The sequence below is a fragment of the Euprymna scolopes genome, chromosome 27, assembly GCF_053919585.1.
Source record: "Euprymna scolopes isolate OS-2025 chromosome 27, ASM5391958v1, whole genome shotgun sequence".
Taxonomy (NCBI): Eukaryota; Metazoa; Mollusca; class Cephalopoda; order Sepiida; family Sepiolidae; genus Euprymna; species Euprymna scolopes.
The window spans coordinates 69,652,975-69,674,829 of NC_136508.1; the positions used below are offsets into that span (position 1 = coordinate 69,652,975).

Genomic DNA, 21,855 nt, shown 5'->3' on the forward strand with positions numbered 1-21,855 from the left:
AATCTCTATAAGTCTATATATATATGTATATAAATAAAAATATATAAATATTTATATATATATAAATATATATACAAATATATATAACTATATATATATAAATATGTATATATATATTTACAAATATATATACCTAAATGTAAACATATATATATATATATACGTATATAGTTAAATATAGATATATAAATATTTATATGCATATAAATATACGTATACCAATATATATATAAATATATATATAAATATATGTATACAGATATATTTATACTAATATATATATATATATATATATATATATATATATATAAATATATATATATAAATATATATTTATATAAATATATATATGTGTAAATGTTTATATATAAATATATCTATAAATATATATATAAATATATATGAACCTATATATAATTATATATATATAAATATATAAATATATATATATATATATAAATATATATATATTAATATATATATAAATATATTTAATATATATATATACAAATATATAATAAGTATATATATAAATATATATATGAATATATATATATATAAATATATATATATAAAGATAATAAATATATATATAAAAATATACGTAAAAAGATGTATAAAAATATATATAATATATATTTATATAAATATATTTAATATATATTCATATGTATAGAAATATATATTTATATATATAAATACGTATATAGAAATATATGTAATTATAATATATATAAATATATGTGACTATGTATATAAATATAAATATATAAATATTAATATATAAATACATATAATATATGCCGATATATGTATATAAATATGTATATAAATATGTATATAAATATATATATATATATATATATAAATATATATATAAATTTATATGTGTATTAATATATATATATATATTTATATGAATTTATATGTTAATATATGTATATAAATATATATTTAAGCATTTAAATATATATAAATATACATATAAATATACATAAATAAATATTTATAAATATATATATATAATTATATATAAACACACATATATAAATACATATGTGTAAATATATATAATATGAATACAGGTTTAAATATATATATATATATGTATATATAAATATACATATATATATATAAATATATACATCAATATATATATTGGAATATAAATATATGAATATGTATATATATAAATATATATATATAAATATATACATATAAATATATAAACATATATATCTATATATATAAATATATATATATATATATAACTAAATATATAAATATATATATAAATATATATATGAATATATATATATAAATATATATTTATAAAAATATATACATAAATAATTATATATAAATATATATACATAAATATATATATATAAATATATACATGAACATATATATAAATATATATTAATATATATATAAATATATATATAAATATATATCTATAAATATATATAAATATATACATATATAGATATATATTAATATATATAGAAATATATATCTATATATATAAATATCCATACATATATATTTATATAGATAAATATATCTATATATACATTATATATATTATATATATTTATATATTATATATATTTATATAAATTTATTATATATATTATATATATTTATGTATTATATATTATGCATATATATATTATATAAATTTTTACATATTATATGCATTTATATATGTATTTATTTATTTATATATATATGTATATATAATGTATATCAATATATATATATATATTAATATATAAGCATATATATTAATATTTATATATATATATAAATATTAATATATATGCTTATATATTAATATATATATATATATATATATATTGATATACATTATATATACATATATATATAAATAAATAAATACATATATAAATGCATTTAATATGTAAAAATTTATATAATATATATATACATAATATATAATACATAAATATATATAATATATATAATAAATTTATATAAATATATATAATATATAAATATATATAATATATATAATGTATATATAGATATAAATATTTATGGTATATATATTTATATATAGTATATATATTTTTATATATAAATATTTATAATTTATATAAATATAATATATATATATATAAATGTAAATACTATATATATAATGTTTATAAACATACATAGTATGTATAAATGTATAATATATATATATATATATAAATAATATCTGTGTATATATATAATACATATATAATATATATATATTTATTTGTAAATATACATATAGAATATATTTAATATATATGGATATTTGTTTTAAACTTTTGAAAATATTTATATAATTATGGGGTACAATATAATAATTAGCATAGAATTTCCTCTTTAATAATAAATACGAAACCTGCATTCTTTAAAATATTATAATAAAGTGTATTTCACGACCGGACAACGCCGAGTGGCCGGGTAGTATTCGACAAATATCCATGGCATTTTCTGAAGCCAGAGTCATCCTGACTGTTTGGTCGTTTGCTACCGGTCTCATCCGTTATAGTTCTTTCGGAGGCAGGCAAAACCATTACGGCAGATAAATACTGTTAACAAATGGATGAAATGCATCAGAAACTTCGACAACAACACCCAGCATTAGTTAACAGTTACTTTTTTCAATCATCTGAACAACTTTCTACATAAGAAATGCTTAAAAGTCCTAAGTGATATTAAAAACACTTTCAGCGACTTCATCGCCACCAGAACGCAAGATTTTTACATTGCTGGCAGAAATACACTTGTTTTGCTTTGGCAAAAGTTTGTTGATTCCGATGGTGATTATTTCGATCAATATTGTTTTGTTTGAATCAAGATGTGCTCATCTGAATTTAAAAGTTAAAAACCGAAAAACTTTGTTGTTAACTTGATAGATAAAGAATTATATTCGCAGCTAGGTACTTTCTGGAGCGGTAGAGTGATCCAACCATTTTAAGAGGTCTTAGCAACAGGTTGGATGAACGTCTTTCCATTAAAATTATAGAAGTGACTCTGGCTCATAGGTTTCCGACACGGATTAAAAACCTAGATGTGACAAGTTCGAATCCAGTTCGTTCCATAGAAACACTATCACTTAGGATGTTAGCAACTTTCATGCGGTTTCTCACGTAAGTAGCCGATGTCTTTCTAGAGTGAATTCAAACTAAAAAGATATCAAGGAAACGAATGCCAACAATAGAATCATCTGATTCACAAGAAAAAAATAAATGAATATAAGATTTGAAGTAAAGGTTAGTCTTAAGAGCTTATAAAACCAAAGTTTTCTTAAAAAATGAGGGACGTTGATTTCGACTCGGGCAAAACATAGATTATTTATGGAAGTCACACATGAAGAGGTAATGAAAACTTGTAAACTCACATACTACAGAGATTTATTATCATTACAAATTTATGAACGCTTGCGAAATCAATAATCTATCATGTTTCCAAACTTCGTAGACGATTCCCATGTAAAAATTTTGCATAAATATCAGTCTATCATATATAAAAGGTAATCGTGTATATGTATTCACTTTTTTGCGAACTGTTATCCTCATCTACATAGTTATTGTTGTCTCACCATACTTACTTGGGACTGTAGACACTCAACGCCTTCATCCATTGCGCCAAGAAGCAAAAAATATTATGAAGATTAGGATAACAGTTCGAAAAAAAAAATAATACACAAAGTGATTAATCTTCACCGCACCTTCATACCATCATGTGACAGCTTCTGTATATTAGCTCAATGGATAGAGGCGTTGAGTTCTACAGTTCCAGGTGAGAATTGTCTGAAGATAGCGGTTTCAATCCTATCCAAAGCCGGCCAGAACATGGTGAGACAACTGAGATTGGCAGTAATTACTGGGGATACACTTAGAAGACTCAGTATTCTTATTTCTGTCGCGGTTGATGAACTGAAGAAGGGCAGAGGATGATTTGGCCGAAACGAAGTTCAACAATTATAACTATAAAGATAAGGATAAGACTTTGCAAAGAAAGAAAATGAATACACAAATTATAAAGCTTCAACTCAAATGATTCAAATAAATAAATAAATAAATAAAATAATAAATAAAACGTGTACATGTATGTATGTCTTCTTATGGCTTAAAAAATCCTGCTTTTTTAATAAGAGATGAGTGTTTGCATTATTTAGAACTAGTGGGGGGGTACCCGGCGTTTCCCGGGTGTTTGGAGGTGTGTATGTTAAAAAGAGGTCTAAAAAAATTTGGTCGGAAGATCAAATTGAACCCCGAAGCATCGACGCGAAGGTGGAAACGAAAGGGGAAAAAGCCAGTCATTTAACCATCTGTGGAGCGATGGAGAGGAACTCATAAGGGCGTTATATGAATGTTTATGAAGCGAAATAAACAGGTGTGAGGAAGTCTAACCTAGTTTTGCGCTGCAAAGCAAAGCATTTGCGGACATACACAAGAAGAAGCGAACACACACACACACACACACACACACACACACACACACACACACACACACACACACACACACATTTTCGCTTTTATATTCATAGATGCCCCCCCCCCTGGTTTAGCTAATATATAACTGGGGTAAATTTTCTGTAAATGTAAACAGCGGACTTTATTTTGTAAACGAAATAAACCCGTAATTATTTATGTAGAATTTGTTCTGTTAGTGTCCAATCTGGTGAAGAAATGAAACTGTATCCCCCCCAAATATGTATAATGTTATTTTTATGTGTTTTATGCGCGTAAAATTGAAAGAATTAATGGCAAAAACTGGGGAAAATGTAAGAGAGGGTGTTAAAAATAATTTGTAGGTGTTTAGGGCACAAGAAAAAGTGAAAAAAAGGTCCCGCATAATTTGACCCTAATTCTCATGAATTACCGTCAAGCATTGATCGGGCGAGGCCGGCAGTCATTGGTGTCAGGGTACAGGAAACAACAAACAAACAAACAAACAAACAAACAAACAAACAAACAAAACGAACTGGAATGAATACAAATGGAAATAAAGAATAAAACTCCCAGAAAACTTACCGTGTAAAATGCAATTATGTTTAGTTTATTTTATTTTGTTTTTATTTTTTTATTGGTTTGTTTTCTGCAATAAAATCAAAGAAACAAAACAAACAGGACAAAAATACAAATGGGAAAAAAGAAATAAATAAAACCAGAAAACCGACCGTGTATAACGAATAAATGTTTCATAGATTTTAGTCATAATTCTTTTTATTGTTGGTTTGTTTTATGAAAAAAAGTATTTTTTAACCGTATAATTGTTAGGTGTAAGTATAACGGTTTGTTATATGTTTTGTTTTGTTTTATTTTTTGTATTGTTTGCGTTGTTGTCGCTTTTTACCAATTGGAATGTTGTCTGGTTCCATATCGATAGCGTAATAATTGGTCTTATGAAACTACCTGAAATTTAGTGTATAGAAATAAATAATTAATTAGTAACTAATACGAAAATAAGAAGTCAACTTTCCCCCTAGTATCACGTATAAAATTACAGAAAACACAATAGAAGGAAAAATACAGTAAATAAAATATATAAATTGAGTAATCGTTTGAACATTCGAAGAACGCTAGCGGCTGACTGTTATAGTTTGTTGTAAAACCTTGAATCCAAGGTTAGTTCGCTTCGTTTAAGTAAACCTTCGAATCGCAGCCCCCCCCCCCAAAAAAAAATAAAAAGAAGGAAAAAGAAGAAGAAATAAAAGAAATGGTATAAGTAACCCATGTAATTCATCTAAGCGAAAGTTGCGTTTCACCCGACGGTAAAATGCCATTCAATTTTTTTTAAGCAACTAAAAACTCAAACCGGTGTTTCCTCCCAAATTCCCCTGTGGACGTATCCGCAACGGTGTTTAGTGGTCGCGGGGGGAGTATGAATGTAATAGAGAGAAAAGATTTTATCACTTCCATCGATTCTTACAGGTTTTGGCAGTGGACTCTCACCAGAAAAATATAGGAATGTACGGTTATTGAGGAAGTGAAAGAGTAATAGGCCTATAGCACACCTCATATAATGTGCTGCAGTTTGTGCACATTACATTTGCATGAAATTAATTCAGTGTTACTCCTATCAAGGTCAAACTCAGAGGGGAAAATGACTTCATTTTATTTATATAGAGATTATCGACTAACGGTCTCATCTTGATTGTTATTCGTACACTGTTTCGGTTGGTGTAACCTCCAACTTTTTTCAAGTGCATAAATCGCTAGGTTTGGTAAATGAAAGGGACCAAAACATGGCGACTTATAAACCTGAAGAATGTCAAGGGCTACACCGACCGAAACGTTGTGCTAATAACACTAAAGATCAGAACATGTGTTTAATGAGCCCAAATTATACAAGTCAGCATACAGTTGGTATTTTTTAAAAAATCGGCCAAACCCTGGGAAAATATTTCAAATTTAGAAAAAAAAAAAAATCATTTATTGGAGGGGGATAAAATCGGCATTTATATAATTTAATATTATCAAGATGCAAACAAGATTTTATATGTTATGCAATTTTTCGGAGTTATTTCCTTTACGCTTGAGATATATGTGTATGTTCAAGAAGAAGAATGGGAGAGAGGTGGGAAGGCGAAAGGGGGAAGAAATAAATGTTATGTTATACTTTTGTCCCGGGTAATGCTAAGTAGTTCTGTTTGTTTATTATTAATACATGAGCAAGTTCCATATGTGTGGTATTTGTCAAAACGCTCTCAAATTCATTTCGCGCATGCTCAGTCAAACATAATTTGTCGTACCTGTACATGATATGGACGCGCCAAGAATATATAATAAATAAATAACAAGCAAGCAAGCAAAGATTTTTTTTATTTTTTTCAGTTTTTTATATTTTATTTTTTTGAAGCAGGAACTCAAGTTTTTTTAAAAAAAATATCATTACCTCCCCTTAACAGTTATCCACATGCCTCAATATTCTTTTTAGCCTGTGCTGTACATTTATAACAGGATTTATTTAAAAAGACAATAATAATAAAGTTCCCCAGCTGCTTAGACATGATACCTGGGTTGTCTTTTAGGAGAGAGGCTCGATGATTACCAAATTTATCTAAAAAAAAATTGTGAGGCTTATCCTAAGCTAGACACTCTCGCAAAAATACCACATTCAATCGATGGCTTGATCCTACTTGGATTAATGGTTCATAATTTGTTTTAAAACGATTTTATTTACCCCAAAAAATCATTGTGTGGAGTTGAACTGCATTTATAAATATAAAAAAAAACACATGAAAAATCATGGGCGCCTTAACACTTAGCAGAGGTTCAGAAGGGCCATACTAACTGTTGTGTCGTGGCACAATAGTAAAAAGAATAAAATCAAGTCGAGGTTGGTTTAAAGAACAAGTGTATTTAACATCACAGGTACAAAGGTAGGGAACGAGTATAACTGGCTTGCATGCAACTAGTCAGTGGTAATACTGTCGCTTCTTCCATCCGTGTAGGTATTACTGGCACTATATATAGTGAGAACCGGTGTAATTTCCCTTGTGTTAAAAAGGCCGGTGTAATAATAACCTACATTACTTTTTGATTCGTTTTCATTTTTATCGTCATTCTAGTCTCATTTTTCTCTATTTATCAAACTTGTGTACTTTTTTGTGTATTCATTCTGTTGTGGACTGTTATCCTCATCTTCATAGTTGTTGTTGTCTAACCGCGTTTCATCCAACTAATTCTTTGGCTGGCTTTGGGTAGGATTGAAACCGCTATCTTCTGACAATGCCTATCTGGAATAGTATTCATGTTGCATCCAGTTATTTTGTTTGGTTACGTTGTTTTATAGTGGATTTTATATATTTTTGTTCCCTGCTCTGCAGAACATGAACGAGTTTTGCAATTGAAGAGGGGGAAAAGAGTTACAATATTAATATTTGGTACATCTTTAATTAGGAAACCAGTCAGAAAGTGGGAGGAGATAGAAAGAGAAAAAGGGGAAATGGAAAGAATGGGAAAGTAGGAAAAGGGGGATTGTGGTTTTCTTTTTTGGTTTTGCAGAACATAATTAAGTTTTTCAAAAGGAAGTAAAAAAAAAAAAGCATCAATGTTAGGTGCATTTCGTCTCAGAAAGCCAATATCTTCGGACCGCTTAATCGGATAGCATCAGAAGGCTTATACTACAGATTGAACGTCGTTTTCTAGGGTTTCTGTCATTGCCTTGGATATGTGTTCAATGTGTACATTCGTTCCCCCACCCCACCATGTCTATTATAGAGCGTAGTGTCATCAGAAAATATACCGATTTGATACACATCAGTGACGTCATTTATGAATATCAGGAACAGTAAAAGTCCAAAGATCGACTCCTGAAGCATACTTACATTAATATCGTGTTGTTTTGACAAACTAGCATCAAGGACATCTTGGATTTTTCTCTTGACTGGAGATCGTTTTCTAAGTTTTCTGCCATTGTCTTGGATATGCATACATCCGTTTTCCTTTAATGTTTTTACACATAAACACATATATTTTACAAACGCTTATTATAAAGACGTACATTACTAGTTGTTAAAAAATTCAGTATTAAATACATAGCTCACATTTGGACAGTTTACGTATAATCGCTGTGTTCCAAAGGTCTAACAATTAATTTATTAATTTAGAATTAAACCCTTTACACATAAATATGTACACATATAAACATAACTAACATGATAAAGATAGAGATAAATATGCTCATCTTCATCATACCGTGTAGATTTATTATTGACATTGGTTTCCCCGATATTTTTTCTAATCAGATATCTTCCTAGAATACTAACGGGAGGGACTACGAGAAGATTGCAGACATCTTAAGTGAAAGTGATTTTGGTGGAACGAACTGGATTCGAACTTGGAACATCCAGGTCGTCTGTCCGAGTCAGTAACTACTTTATCACCTTCCATAAATATACTAACATGCAGCAAATGTCACCATATTCGATTTTGAAAAGTTCATATAACTTTTAATTTGATGCTGGGTGTTTCAAGTTCGAATACAATTTGTTTCATTATAGTGTGGTGTCCTAAGCAAACATATCCATCTTACACACGATTTTATCAGAAAGGTCATTTTTAGATATCAGGAATTATAAAGGTAAAAAATAGCGAACCCGGCTTATAGAACTACACCAGTCATACATTATTACGATATAAAAAAAAGCCAAGCTATTATATTCGTGGTTCATGTTTACACACACAGAGAGAGAGAGAGAGAGAGAGAGAGAGAGAGAGAGAGAGAGAGAGAGAGAGAGAGAGAGAGAGAGAGAGAGACACACACACACACACATATACCCATTATATGAGAGGAACATAGAAGGAAAGGCGTTTCTATATTTCATTTCAATGAACTAGCGGGAGAAGTGGGGTCCAGCTTTGCCCGGGCGTAAAATACGCTTAAATATGGTATTTTAATTTTTCCAGATTTCGTATATATTATTATAGAACCGTGATTTCAAAAGTAAAAAAATAGTATTTAGGTGCAATCAGTTAGAATCGAAACCTAAGCTGTAGCATAAAAAGCAGGCGATGTCACCACTGTACGAACGCATACAGGCAGATCAAAAATTAAAAATAAACTAAGATGAATGTACAAAATGTTTTACGGTTTTCTCAATTTTGACTTATTTTTGACTCCTTAAACACAATTTTAACCTAATGATGCTGTGCGAGTTTTAGTTTTGGAGGAGATGAGTTTGAAAATATGGAGTATGTTGTAGTATAACTTTCGTTTTTGATCTCTTGGTCTTACTAGATTCCAGGGCAAGAATTCATCTAGTCTGGTGGAGTATCCAGTTTTGTGCTATTACTTGAGGTACTATCACTTGGAGAAGGCGCACTATTTCTCGTAAAAGCTAATGCTGAGGAGATCTTATTTGGGCGGCGAATACTGAATGTGATTTTGAATATTTGGTCAGTGTTTACTTCTATGGAAAAGTATCCTCATGCCAAGTTGTTCTGACAAACCCCTGTACAGAGGGACCTTAGACACTCGAGGATGGTGTCTAGTAGACATTCAAACCCTAACCCTAACCCTAACCAACAGACATAAAGCCGTTTTATATATTAGATTAAACAGCTTTAAGATATCACTTAAAAATGATACACGAATTTCTTTTCAACAAGCAGACGACAACTTAGTTTAATTATTGTATTCACCTTTTTTATAATCTTTCACAACGTAAAAATAATCATTTTATTTATTCATTGTTATATTTTTTTGCAAAATGCTATTCTTATTTTCATAAGACGTTTTTGTCTCACTACATTTTGATCAACTAATCCTCTGGCCTGCAGTAGTAGAGTTGAAACCGCTATCTTCAGACAATGCACACCCAGAGCCGAGGAGACTCAACGCCTCTATCCACTGCGCTACGGGTCTCAAAGGACGATCAAGCTTGGATTTTTTGGTCTTATAGATATATAAATACTAGCCAGGGTGCCCGGCGTTGCCCGGGTGTTTGGAGATGTATGTTGAGCAAAAACAAACAAAAAAAAAATGGTTGTAGGCAGGCTCAAACCCATGACGCGAAGTCGGAAAAGAATGTAAAAAGGAAATCTGACCTGTTACCGCTACTCCATGACGCGAACTGAAGCTCGGGACGTTAAAATTAGGCAAAATCGATCTAATTTATACGAATAGGAATTAATGTTTTTAGCCATAGCCAATATTTGTCCTCCGATGGGTCGAACTTCAAAACGATACCAATCCCGTAAAAATCTGTCGCCCCTGTCAAAGTTTCAGACATACATACATACATGAATACATACATATATGCATGCATACACACATACATACATATATGCATACATACATATATGCATACATACATACGTACATACATACATATATGCATACATAAATACATACATACAGTTAAACAGACTGGTAAGATTTACATTATAGACTAGCCTGTGTACCCGGCGTGAACTGAGTGTTTGGAAGTGTGTTTTGTAGCAAAAAAAAAAAAAAAAAATGTGGCAGTAAGCAGACAGGCTCTAACCCGGACCGCGAAGGAGGAAAAGTATGTAAAAAAAGACTTTAGAAAATGTAGAAAATGCCCAGTTAAGGGTGAAAAAAATAATTGTTTTTAGCATATTTTTCGATATTTGTCGTCCGAAGCGTCGTGCTTAAAAACGGTACCAATCGCGTGAAAATCCGTCGCCTCTATCGAAATTTTAAAGCAGACATACATTCATACATACATACATTTAAACAGACAGGTAATTCCAATACAAAAAAATAATGCATAATAATTTTGTTTATTGCTAAAAATTTTATTCCTATTAAAGGGGGGAAAAACAATGCCTGACTTTTAAGCATAAACTTCCTTTAAACGCGTGATTAAAATCATTATTTCTTTTTACAGCCGTTTGAAAATAAATCTCATCGAAAAAATAATATTAATAATAGTAATCTTGTTTATTCGTTTGAGGATTAGGATTATAAAACGGAAAAGAAAGCAAAGCAAATTTTAAAAGTAGTAATCAATATGTTGAATAGTATTCCTGGGCAACGCCGGAATTATTGCTGGTTGTGCACACACGCAAACATTGTTGTCAAGTCTTCAAACCAAGAAATGTCATCAAAAGTCATAACAATTTAAAGAAGTGTGCAGAAGTTTTGAAATCAATATTCTTTAAATGACAAGTTTTGAAAACAGTCATATTGATATTTGGCGTTGGACGAATTTAATAAGAGCCAGTTGAATCAGGCATGGAAAAACGAAATTTATATCTAAAGTTTTTGTAAATAAAAAACAAATGACATTGAGCTGATCGACTTCTCGTTTTGTCGTCACCCACAACCCTCCATCACACACCACCTCTCTTTAAAGCATGAGAACAGATACTACACTGTGATCTTTTATACTTAGTTTTTTGTGCCTCAAATTAAAATACATTGCAGTAATGAATACATTAAAGAATACAAAGTAAAATCACTAACAACAAACTTAGAAAACTGGGGGGTTTAGGGTTAGGGTTAGGGTTAGGGAGGAGGGTCAAATCTTAGCCCGAAGGCCGGATACTTTTTCTTTCAAAAATATTAAAACCAACTTTTTAGTATACTCAATTATAGATATATTAGCGGCCTCATGAAGGTTAACTAATCTGCATATTTCTTTACAAAACGAGCTGCCATTAATGAATTATTCATTATTTATGGTTTATTAGATGATTGGTTTCATTTAACTATTACACTTAATCGTTTTTTTTTTTATTTAGTTTCTAAATCATGCACAATTGCGTAGAATTTAGAAAGAAAACGTTCTAGTACAATGACATGTTTTATATATGCAGGCTGTCTTAAAAGTCACTCAAGGGTTTTCAACTTAAATAGATTCTTTATTTTTATATATATTTCTGTAATTTTAACACAATCTAATTAAGACAACGAGAAATCCAAAAGTATCTAAAATTTAAAAAATCTTTATTTATGAAAAACAATGTCTTTTGTTGCCCATTTTCAGCTTCTCATTTTCAAATCTTCAGTAACATTTTGGACTTTATATATATATATATATATATATATATATATATATATATATATATATATATATATATAATTAACAAAGAATTTGCTTTATAATAATATATACGAAATCTGCATTCATTAAAATATTATATTTAAGTGTATTTTACGACCGGACAACACCGGGTGGCCTGCCAGTATTATCTATTTGACAAATACTCAGCTCTAGTTAACAGGAAAGACTTAATTATTCTCCATGAAAATGCCCGACCACACGTTGCTAAACTGACCCTGCAGAAGTTGAACAAATTCGGCTACGAAACTCTGTCTCATCTGCCATACTCTCCAGACCTCTCACCAACCGACTATTACTTTTTTCAAGTTTCTCAACAACTTTCTACATAAGAAATGCTTTTAAGACCTAAGCGATATTTTTTGTTTGTTACTGGCATAAATAAACTTGTTTTGCGTTGGCAAAAATATGTTGATTCTGATGGTAGCTATTTCGATCAATATTTTTTTGTTTGAGCTGAGATGTGCTCATTTGAATTTAAAAGTTATAAACCGCAAGAACTTTATTTATGCAGCTAGGTACGTTCTGGAGCGGTAGAGTGATACAACCATTTTAAGAGGCCTTAGAAATAGGCTGGATGTAGTCTTTCCTTTAAGGTCTGTTAAGTGACTATTGCTCATTCGTTTACGACATGGAGTGAAAACCTGGGTGTGCCAAGCTCGAATCTAGTTCGTTCCATAGAAACACTTTCACTCAGGATGTTGGCAACTTTCACGTGGTTCGTCATGTAAGTAACCAATGTCTTTCTAGAATGAATTCAAACTAAAAAGATATCAGGGAAACGAATGCCAACAATAGAATCATCTGATTCACAAGAAAAAAAATGAATATAAGATTTGAAGTGAAAGGGTAGCCTTAATAGCTTATAAAAGCAAATTTTTCTTCAAAGAGGAGGGACGTTGATTTCGATTCGAAGAAAACATAGATTAATCGAGGAAGTCACATATGAAGAGGCAATGAAACCTTGTAAAATCACATTTTGGGTACTGTTTTCCTCATCTTCATAGTTATTGTTGTCTCACTACGTTTCGGCCAACTAGTCCTTCGGCCTTCTTCATGTAATTAACCGCGACAGGATAGGAATGCTGGGTCTTGTAACTGTATCGCCAATAATTACTGCCTTCCATGGTTGTTATTCTCCCAACTAATTCCCTGCCCTGCTTTGGGTTGAATTGAAACCACTATCTTTAAACAATGTTCACCTAGAACCGTAGACACTCAACGCCTCTAGCCATTGCGCCACCAAGCAAAAACAGCCATGAAGATGAGGATAATAATAATAAAAAAAAAATATAATACACAAACTGATTCATCTTTGACGCTTTTTCAAAATATCATATGTCAGCTTCTCTATATTGGCGCAGTGGATAGAAGCGTTGAGTATCTACGGTTCCAAGTGAGCATTGTCTGAAGACAGCGGTTTCAATCCTATCCAAAGCCTACCAGAGGATTAGTTGACCAAAACGTCGAGAGACAACAACTATGGAAGGTAGTAATTACAATTACAAGACTCAGTATTCCTATCCCGTTGCGGTTAATCAATTGAAGAAGGTCAGAAAGGATGGAATACTGTTGCCATATCTGGACAGGAGCTGCTAAAAACAGCCTATCATGCCTTGACAGAGTACAAAATAGACTTCGTGGCTTAGTGGGGGATGCCCTTTTCTCTACCCTGCAACCTCTCTCCCACAGAAGAGACGTTGCGAGCCTGCCCTTGTTTTATCGTTATTTCCATGGCAGGTGCTCGTCTGAACTTCAATCTCTGGTCCCCCCTCGCCAATCTTTCACGAAAAACACCCGTCTAGCTGAATCCACTGTGAAAAATTTCCCCCACTCTTTATCTGTGCCTAAATCAAAACGTGGATTCCATGAACAAAGCTTCTTTCTTAGAACTGCACGCCTGTGGAACTCTGTTCCGTCGGCCTGCTTCCCGCCTGACTACAACTTGGATGTCTTCAAGTCCAACATTAACAAATTCCTAATGAACCGCCCCCTTAAGTAAACACTTCATCAAATCTCCACACTAACGTAATGTACTTGCAATAGCCCTTATCCCTGAGTGGTTTCCGGGCCTTGATAAGTGGTGATCACTGTGTAAAAAAAAAGAGTTGGCCGAAACGTGGTAAAACAACAGTAACTATAAAGATAAGGATAGCAGTCCAAAAAAAAAAAACTGAATACACAAATTATAAAGCTTCATCTCAAATGATTCCAAAAAATACACATAATAAAATAATAAATAAAACGTTTACATGTATGTATGTCTCCCTATAGCTTGAAAAAAATCGTCCATTTTTTTAAATGAGACATGATTGTTTGCATTACTTAGAATTACCGACTAACGGTCTCATCTTGACTGTTATTTGCCCGCTGTTTCGGTCGGTGTAACCTCCGACCTTTCTCAGGTGTATAAGTCGCCGTGTTTAGTAAAGGAAAACGACTAAAACGTTGTAACTCATAAACCTGAATGATGTCGAGGTTTACACCGAGCGAAACGTTGTGCAAATAACAGTAAAGATGAGAACATTAATTTGATTAATCCAAATAATACAAGCCCATATACAGTTAGTATTTGGCCTAACCTCGGAAAATATCTCAAATTTAGAAAAAAAAAATCATTTATTGGAAGGGGAATCTAATCGGCATTTACATAATTTAATATTATCAAGATGCAAAAAAGTTTTCTTATGTTATGCAAATGTTATAATAACTTTTCAGAGTTATTTATTTTATGCTTACTCGAGATATGTGTGTATGTTCGAGGAGAAGAATATGTTGGACAAAGAAAAATAGGAGAGAGGAAGGGAGAGGCAAAGAGCGGGGGGGGGATAAATGTTATGTTATATTTTTGTCCCGGGCAATGCCGAGTAGCCCTGTTTGTTTATTATGAATACATGAACAAGTTGCATGGGTGTGGCATTTCTCAAAACGCCTTCAAATTCGTTTCGCGCATGCTCAATCAGACATAATTGGTCGTACCTATACATGACATGGGCGTGTCAAAAATATATAATAAACAACAAACAAACAAACAAACAAACAAACAGCTATACTCAACATCAGCCATTCTCAAGAATAATTACGTCATCGTCACGTTCATGCGCGGCTCTTTCGATTGGTCAATGCTCACTAACACTTCTTATATAAAGCAATACTTTCTGCTGAAGAGTCGCTGTTCATTTCTAGAATTGCCAAGTGACAGACGTGCAGGGAAAAAGTCTGACGGCGAGACGGGGACACAAGTCAAAAAGAACACAAAACAAGAGTAAGTATGATACAGCTTTGTCACTTATTTGATTGCATTATTTTTTTTGTATATTTTCTTTTCTCTCTTTTTTTTGTTTTGTTTATTCATGAGATGTTTGAAAATTCACTCCCTATTTTGAAAATCTTTTAATTTATTCATGAATTATATTTTTCACGCACACACACACACACACACACACACACACACACACACACACATAAAAGCTTTTCCGCATTGACTTAATCCATAATACATTGTCAGCTATATTGTACTGTAGAGAATGTACTGTTGATTTTATTTTTATTTTTTATTTTTTTTTTTTACACAGTGATCACCACTTATCAAGGCCCGGAAGCCACTCAGGGATAAGGGTTATTGCAAGTACATTACGTTAGTGTGGAGATTTGATGGAGTGTTTACTTAAGGGGGCGGTTCATTAGGAATTTGTTAACATTAGACTTGAAGACATCCAAGTTGTAGTCCGGAGGGAAGCAGGCAGACGGAACAGAGTTCCACAGGCGTGCAGTTCTAAGAAAGAAGCTTTGTTCATGGAATCCGCGTTTTGATTTAGGCACAGATATAGAGTGGGGGAAATTTGTCACAGTGGATTCAGCTAGACGGGTGTTTTTCGTGAAAGATTGGCGAGGGGGGACCAGGGATTGGAGTTCAGACGAGCACCTGCCATGAAAATAACGATAAAACAAGGATAGGCTCGCAACGTCTCTTCTGTGAGAGAGGGGTTGCAGGGTAGAGAAAAGGGCATCCCCCACTAAGCCACGAAGTCTATTTTGTACTCTGTCAAGGCATGATAGGCTGTTTTTGGAAGCTCCTGCCCAGATATGGCAACAGTATTCCATCCTTGGACGTACAATTAGTTTTAAATAATGGCTTGAATTAAAGTTTAAAATGCAAAATTCCAGTATCCTGGTTCAGTTGCGTTCTAAACAGAAACATTCATTACGAACGCGCCCCTGTCTTATCAAAGAACTTTCTTTTATACGCCCGACCTTTCTGCTTGTGTGGGGAGTAAAACTTCTCAAATGCACTTGTAATGTTAGGTTTTATAATTTAATTCGTCCGCAATTTTTTTTTTTTTTGCATCAACTGTATCGGCTTCGAAAACGTTTAACAGGCACTGATGAATGTTGATCAGTTCAGTTTTTCCTGCATGAAACAATTCAATGACTCATCTATGCTTTTGATGCACGTCCATGACAGGGGTTGCTTTCTTAGACCCTCACATCATCAATATCTTAGTATGACGTATTATAATACGAATTGATAATAAATATAAATAGAAGACAAATACAATCTCAACTTATATATAAAAAACAGTTTGTGTGTGTGTCTTCATTCTTTTTTTTTTTCGAAGGTGAGGATAACAGTCCGAAATAAATAAATAAATAAAAACGAAATACAGAAATTACTCATCTCAAAGGATTCCAATATAACAAAAAAAAAAAAAAAATGTATAATAATTGTGTATATTGCTAAAAATATAATTTTATTTATTTTTTATTATATTTTCACCCCAAACAAGGCACATTGCCAATTTGGTGTAGGGGGCTACTATCAGGGGCAGCAACTACTGGGGCGCTATGTTGGGATTCGGGCAGCAAGATGTCGGGTCACGTTACACTTGAACTTCTGCATGTCAGTACAATTAGGGAAGTAGGGACCTGGAATGGAATTCCAGAGTCTAGCGGTTCTGGGAAAGAAACTGCTGGAGTAGAAAGATCTTTTACATCTAGGGCTCTCTACTGTGTGGGAGTGGGATTTAGCTGCTTGTCGGGTTTGTCGACGGTGTCTACGTCGTGGGGGCACAAGTGTCTCCAGTTCGTCAGAGCATTCACCATTAAAATACTTGTAGAACAGACAGAGGGATGCAACGTTTCGTCGATGGGACAGAGGCTGAAGCTTAGACGCCAGTTCAGGGCCTATCAGATTGACGATTCTCTTTTGAACTTTGTCTAGGAGCGAGAGACTAGCAGCAGATGCACCAGCCCAAATGTGACAACAATACTCCATACATGGGCGAATACTTTCAGGTGTCAGTAGTTTTCTAGCACGGTAGAGAGAGCCTACCTTTTTCGCAGCGGCCCTGGCAATGTTTTCAATATAACTGTTCCAACTCATGTTTCCTGTGAACGTTAGGCCAAGCAGTTTGAAAGATGTACTCTCAGACTGAGAGTCACTGGCCATTACTATTGGTGGAAGAGAAGGTTTCTTGTAATTATTGAAGGAAACCAGTTTAGTCTTGGCAGCATTGAATGTTCCCATTCCACTACAGATTGGAGGTCATCCTCTAGTGTTTTTGCCATTTCTTACGATATGTGTTCATTTGTTTTCCTGTCATGCCTGTTATAGAGTGTGGTGTCATCAACATATATACCCATCTCAAAGGCAGTTTTGTGGGGGAGGTCATTAATAAATATTAGGAACAATAGAGGTCCAAGGATAAACCCTTGAGGCACTCCCGCATTTATATCACACTGTTTAGATGTACGACCGTCGAGGACAACCTGGATTTTTCTCTTATCTAAGAAGGATTTAATTATGTTAAGTATTCTACCAGTGATACCGTATGATTTAATTTTCGTTTGAGGATTAGAATTATAAAACGGAAGAGAAACCAAAGCAAATGTTAAGAGTAGTAATCTATATGTTTAATAGTATTCTGAGCAACGCTGGAATTATTGCTGGTTGCGCACACACGCATATGGAGCTGGGTGCACACACGCAAAAATTTGGTATTTGCTCCTTTAATTGAAAAAAAAATATTAGGGTTTCAATTACATTTTTCAAGTAGTTATAAGCTTGGAAAGATAGGAAATCGAATTATTCAATTTTTTATCACGCATTTTTAATGCCGGTTTCTGACACTACTCTAAAAAATGACAATATATCTTTAGCAAACTCCATAATTAAACAGTATGAGAACTTAGTAAAATATCTATTAATACAAAATAATCATTTACTTAATATACGGGTTAAATTATACAACTAAACATACACTATAATAAATACCCATTAGGCATAGCAGATATTAAAACAATAGTCACTTGCTTAATTTTCCTAATACAAGGGAAATAACTGAATTCTAAGGAAATGATAGTTATTTCCCTTTATTCTTAATAATTTCGAATAATGAAAGCAAGAAAATATAAACTGCTTTAATTATTGAAACGTTCTAATAAATAAAACTATAGATCAACACATGTTTTTTAAAAATTATTTAAACGATGTAATTTTCTGTTCATAACAACGTGAAAATGGAGGGAGATGCTACTCTATCACCCAATTCTATGTTTTCTGTTTAAATTTCATTCAGAAAAAAAAAGTTAATTTTCAGAGTAGAAATTCATTGTTTGAATAAAGAATACAGTTCAGATTTTTTTTCCTTAACTCATGTATTTTAGATGTAGGCGTATCTCCTCAGAGGAAAAGTCATTAGCATATATTAGATCTAATTCGAAATAATATTGCTAGTTAGCACATACAACAAAAATATATTAAAAACTTAATTTTATGTTTAGGGGGCATAGATAAAGATAATAGGTGAAATAATTGAATTTATGGTATCCGAATGTTGTGGTAATCCTTGTATAGAGTGGTACATGCTTCAACGATCATCACGAAGGATCAAATATCTTATATTAAATTGGAATCTACCTACAATCTGGATTTATTCAACAAACTGTGACTCTGACCACAATATACCACTCTATACCAGGATTATGACGACACTCGGATACCATAAATTCATATCGTTTTATTGTATATCCTTTCAATGTATCAGTTTTTGGCCGAAAATTTGGCCGCTAAGTGGTCAAAGTTGAAGTAGTTGACCTTTGCAGACTCTACCAAACTCCCCAGCCAATTTTCAATCTAAACACTTGAAATTTTGGATGTAGAGTTCCTAGACATGAGTCAAACTTTTTAATATATATATGCATATGCACATAAAGTCATGAAAAACACATAGGGCTCGAGAAAAGCCGGGCTGATCTGCTAGTATATATATATATATATATATATATATATATATATATATATTATATATATATATATATATATATATATATATATATATATATATATATATAAGTATACTCCATTTCTCACGCTACTCGTGTTTCATCCAAAGCAAATATTTAACATCTCAAGTAGGCGTAATTAAACAAACACATTTCATAAACGGAGGTGTAAATTACTTTAATTTACACACGCACATACACACATACACGCATACACGCATACACACATAAACATATACACACATAAACACATACACACATACACAATGATAAAAATCTTGCTCTATAATTTAAAAAAAAAACATTTGTTTATTATTTTTCATCCATGAGAAAGAAATTCAACACAAACCGTAAACAAAACTAATTCTATTTAATAACTACTTACATTCTTGCTTTAATGGAACATTTAAATTAATTAAAATTATTTCTTGTAATTAATTAATCACTAACTCAATTAAAAATTGACCAATTTCTTTTCAGCAATTGTTGATTTGCGTTCACAATATTTCGGATGATGAACTCTCTGGTCTTCTGTAGTCAAGTGTTATTGCTTAAAGTATTCTTAAGTTTCAGATACATTTGATTGTTATATTTACAACGTTTCGACCGCTGTATCCTCCGTTTTCCGGTGTTTCAGTATCACCTCACACTCAGTAAGCTTTATCCTCAAGCGATCTTCGGGTTTTTATAAGTGATGATTTCCTTGTAAAAATGTTCATTACATCTTTATTAGAATATATTCACAGCATTTCGACCGACGTAATTTTAAATCGAGCATGAAAAAAAGAAATGTATTAATATCTACTCAAAATAAAAAATCTAACTTTTTGACCATCTCAATATTTATGAATATTATATTATTTTTATTATTTCAGAATAAAGAAACATGCTAAGATTCATTTTACCTCTGTTGTTCCTGGCGATACAATCCGCTCTGGTGATCAGTTGGGATGAGCGTAAGTTATGTTTTTTTATTAATTGAATTAAGGTGTAATCAAGAAAAATATATACACTCTGGCAATAGTCACAACATCAGTGATGTCCTTCGTATCAACTTCGGCCGTCTATCGCTACATGAATTTCGATGAAACAGAAAGACACTCCTATATAAAACCAATAACTCCGAGTGTGCTTTTATAGGCTTACATGTATGAAATGTGAATGTGAAAACGATGGTGTGTATTCTTCTCTCTGTAGTATTTTGGACCTGTCGATGTATGGGGACGACGAAAACGATAATCAAAAACAATAATTTTTATATTAAAATCTTCATCTGGCAAAAAAATGAATAACATGCGAGTAACCATACTGAAACCTGCAACTTCTTAGTTTCATAAATATGATGTTTCTAAGAACTTACAATTGGTTAATGTATTTAATTAAAAAATTAACCATAATAAGTTAAAAATTATACCCCTTGGGTTCCTTGATAATTACATTATCTTTATAATTCGTCTAGATTATTTCCGACTAGATTAAAAAACTCGAAACCTGCCAAAACATAGCGATTTTTATATCTGCCGAAGGTCGGAGATTGCATTGATTGAAGCGTTTTGCAGATAAAACTCGAGATGTGGTTAATTGTCAGAGTAATCTAAATAATATAAAATTCATACCTCATCTAAAAAAAAGTTCACAACTGTTAAAATATTTACTTTATTGATTGGGGTATCTAATTCATTAAATACAAGTTTATTTTGGAGGGATAGTTTGGTATGAGCGCCTCTATCTAAAAGAACTGTAAGTGTATCTCTGTTAACACTGATAATTTAACTGACTCTATCTTAAAATCTATCACTTATCTGATGATAAACTAATGAAAAATTTATACCCTTACGAAGATTAAAATCAAGATTTTATATTATAAATATAGAACAACAAACATTGCATCAGTATTTTAAAATATTCACAGCTAATACTATATAGGTTATTACATATTAAAAAATAGAATCATATATATGAATTTCGTATTAAATTTATTGAAAATGTATTAATATAAGTAATTATTTAGTTAATTTTCGCTA

General features: G+C 31.6%; 2 protein-coding genes across 2 annotated transcripts in view; both read left to right on the top strand.

Annotated features, from left to right (window-relative positions):
* Positions 1-21,855, top strand: part of LOC145248713 (carboxypeptidase inhibitor SmCI-like) — a 94,609-nt gene that overhangs the window by 59,905 nt on the left and 12,849 nt on the right. The window contains exons 5-6 of the mRNA XM_080110365.1: positions 15,715-15,812; positions 20,714-20,787. Of these exons, the coding sequence (XP_079966491.1) occupies positions 15,715-15,812; positions 20,714-20,787 (172 nt within the window). The remainder of the gene's footprint in view (positions 1-15,714; positions 15,813-20,713; positions 20,788-21,855) is intronic.
* LOC145248906 (BPTI/Kunitz domain-containing protein-like) overlaps positions 15,700-21,855 on the top strand; it is a 70,935-nt gene continuing 64,779 nt past the window's right edge. The window contains exon 1 of the mRNA XM_080110687.1: positions 15,700-15,812. The gene's annotated coding sequence lies outside the window, so the exon portion shown is untranslated. The remainder of the gene's footprint in view (positions 15,813-21,855) is intronic.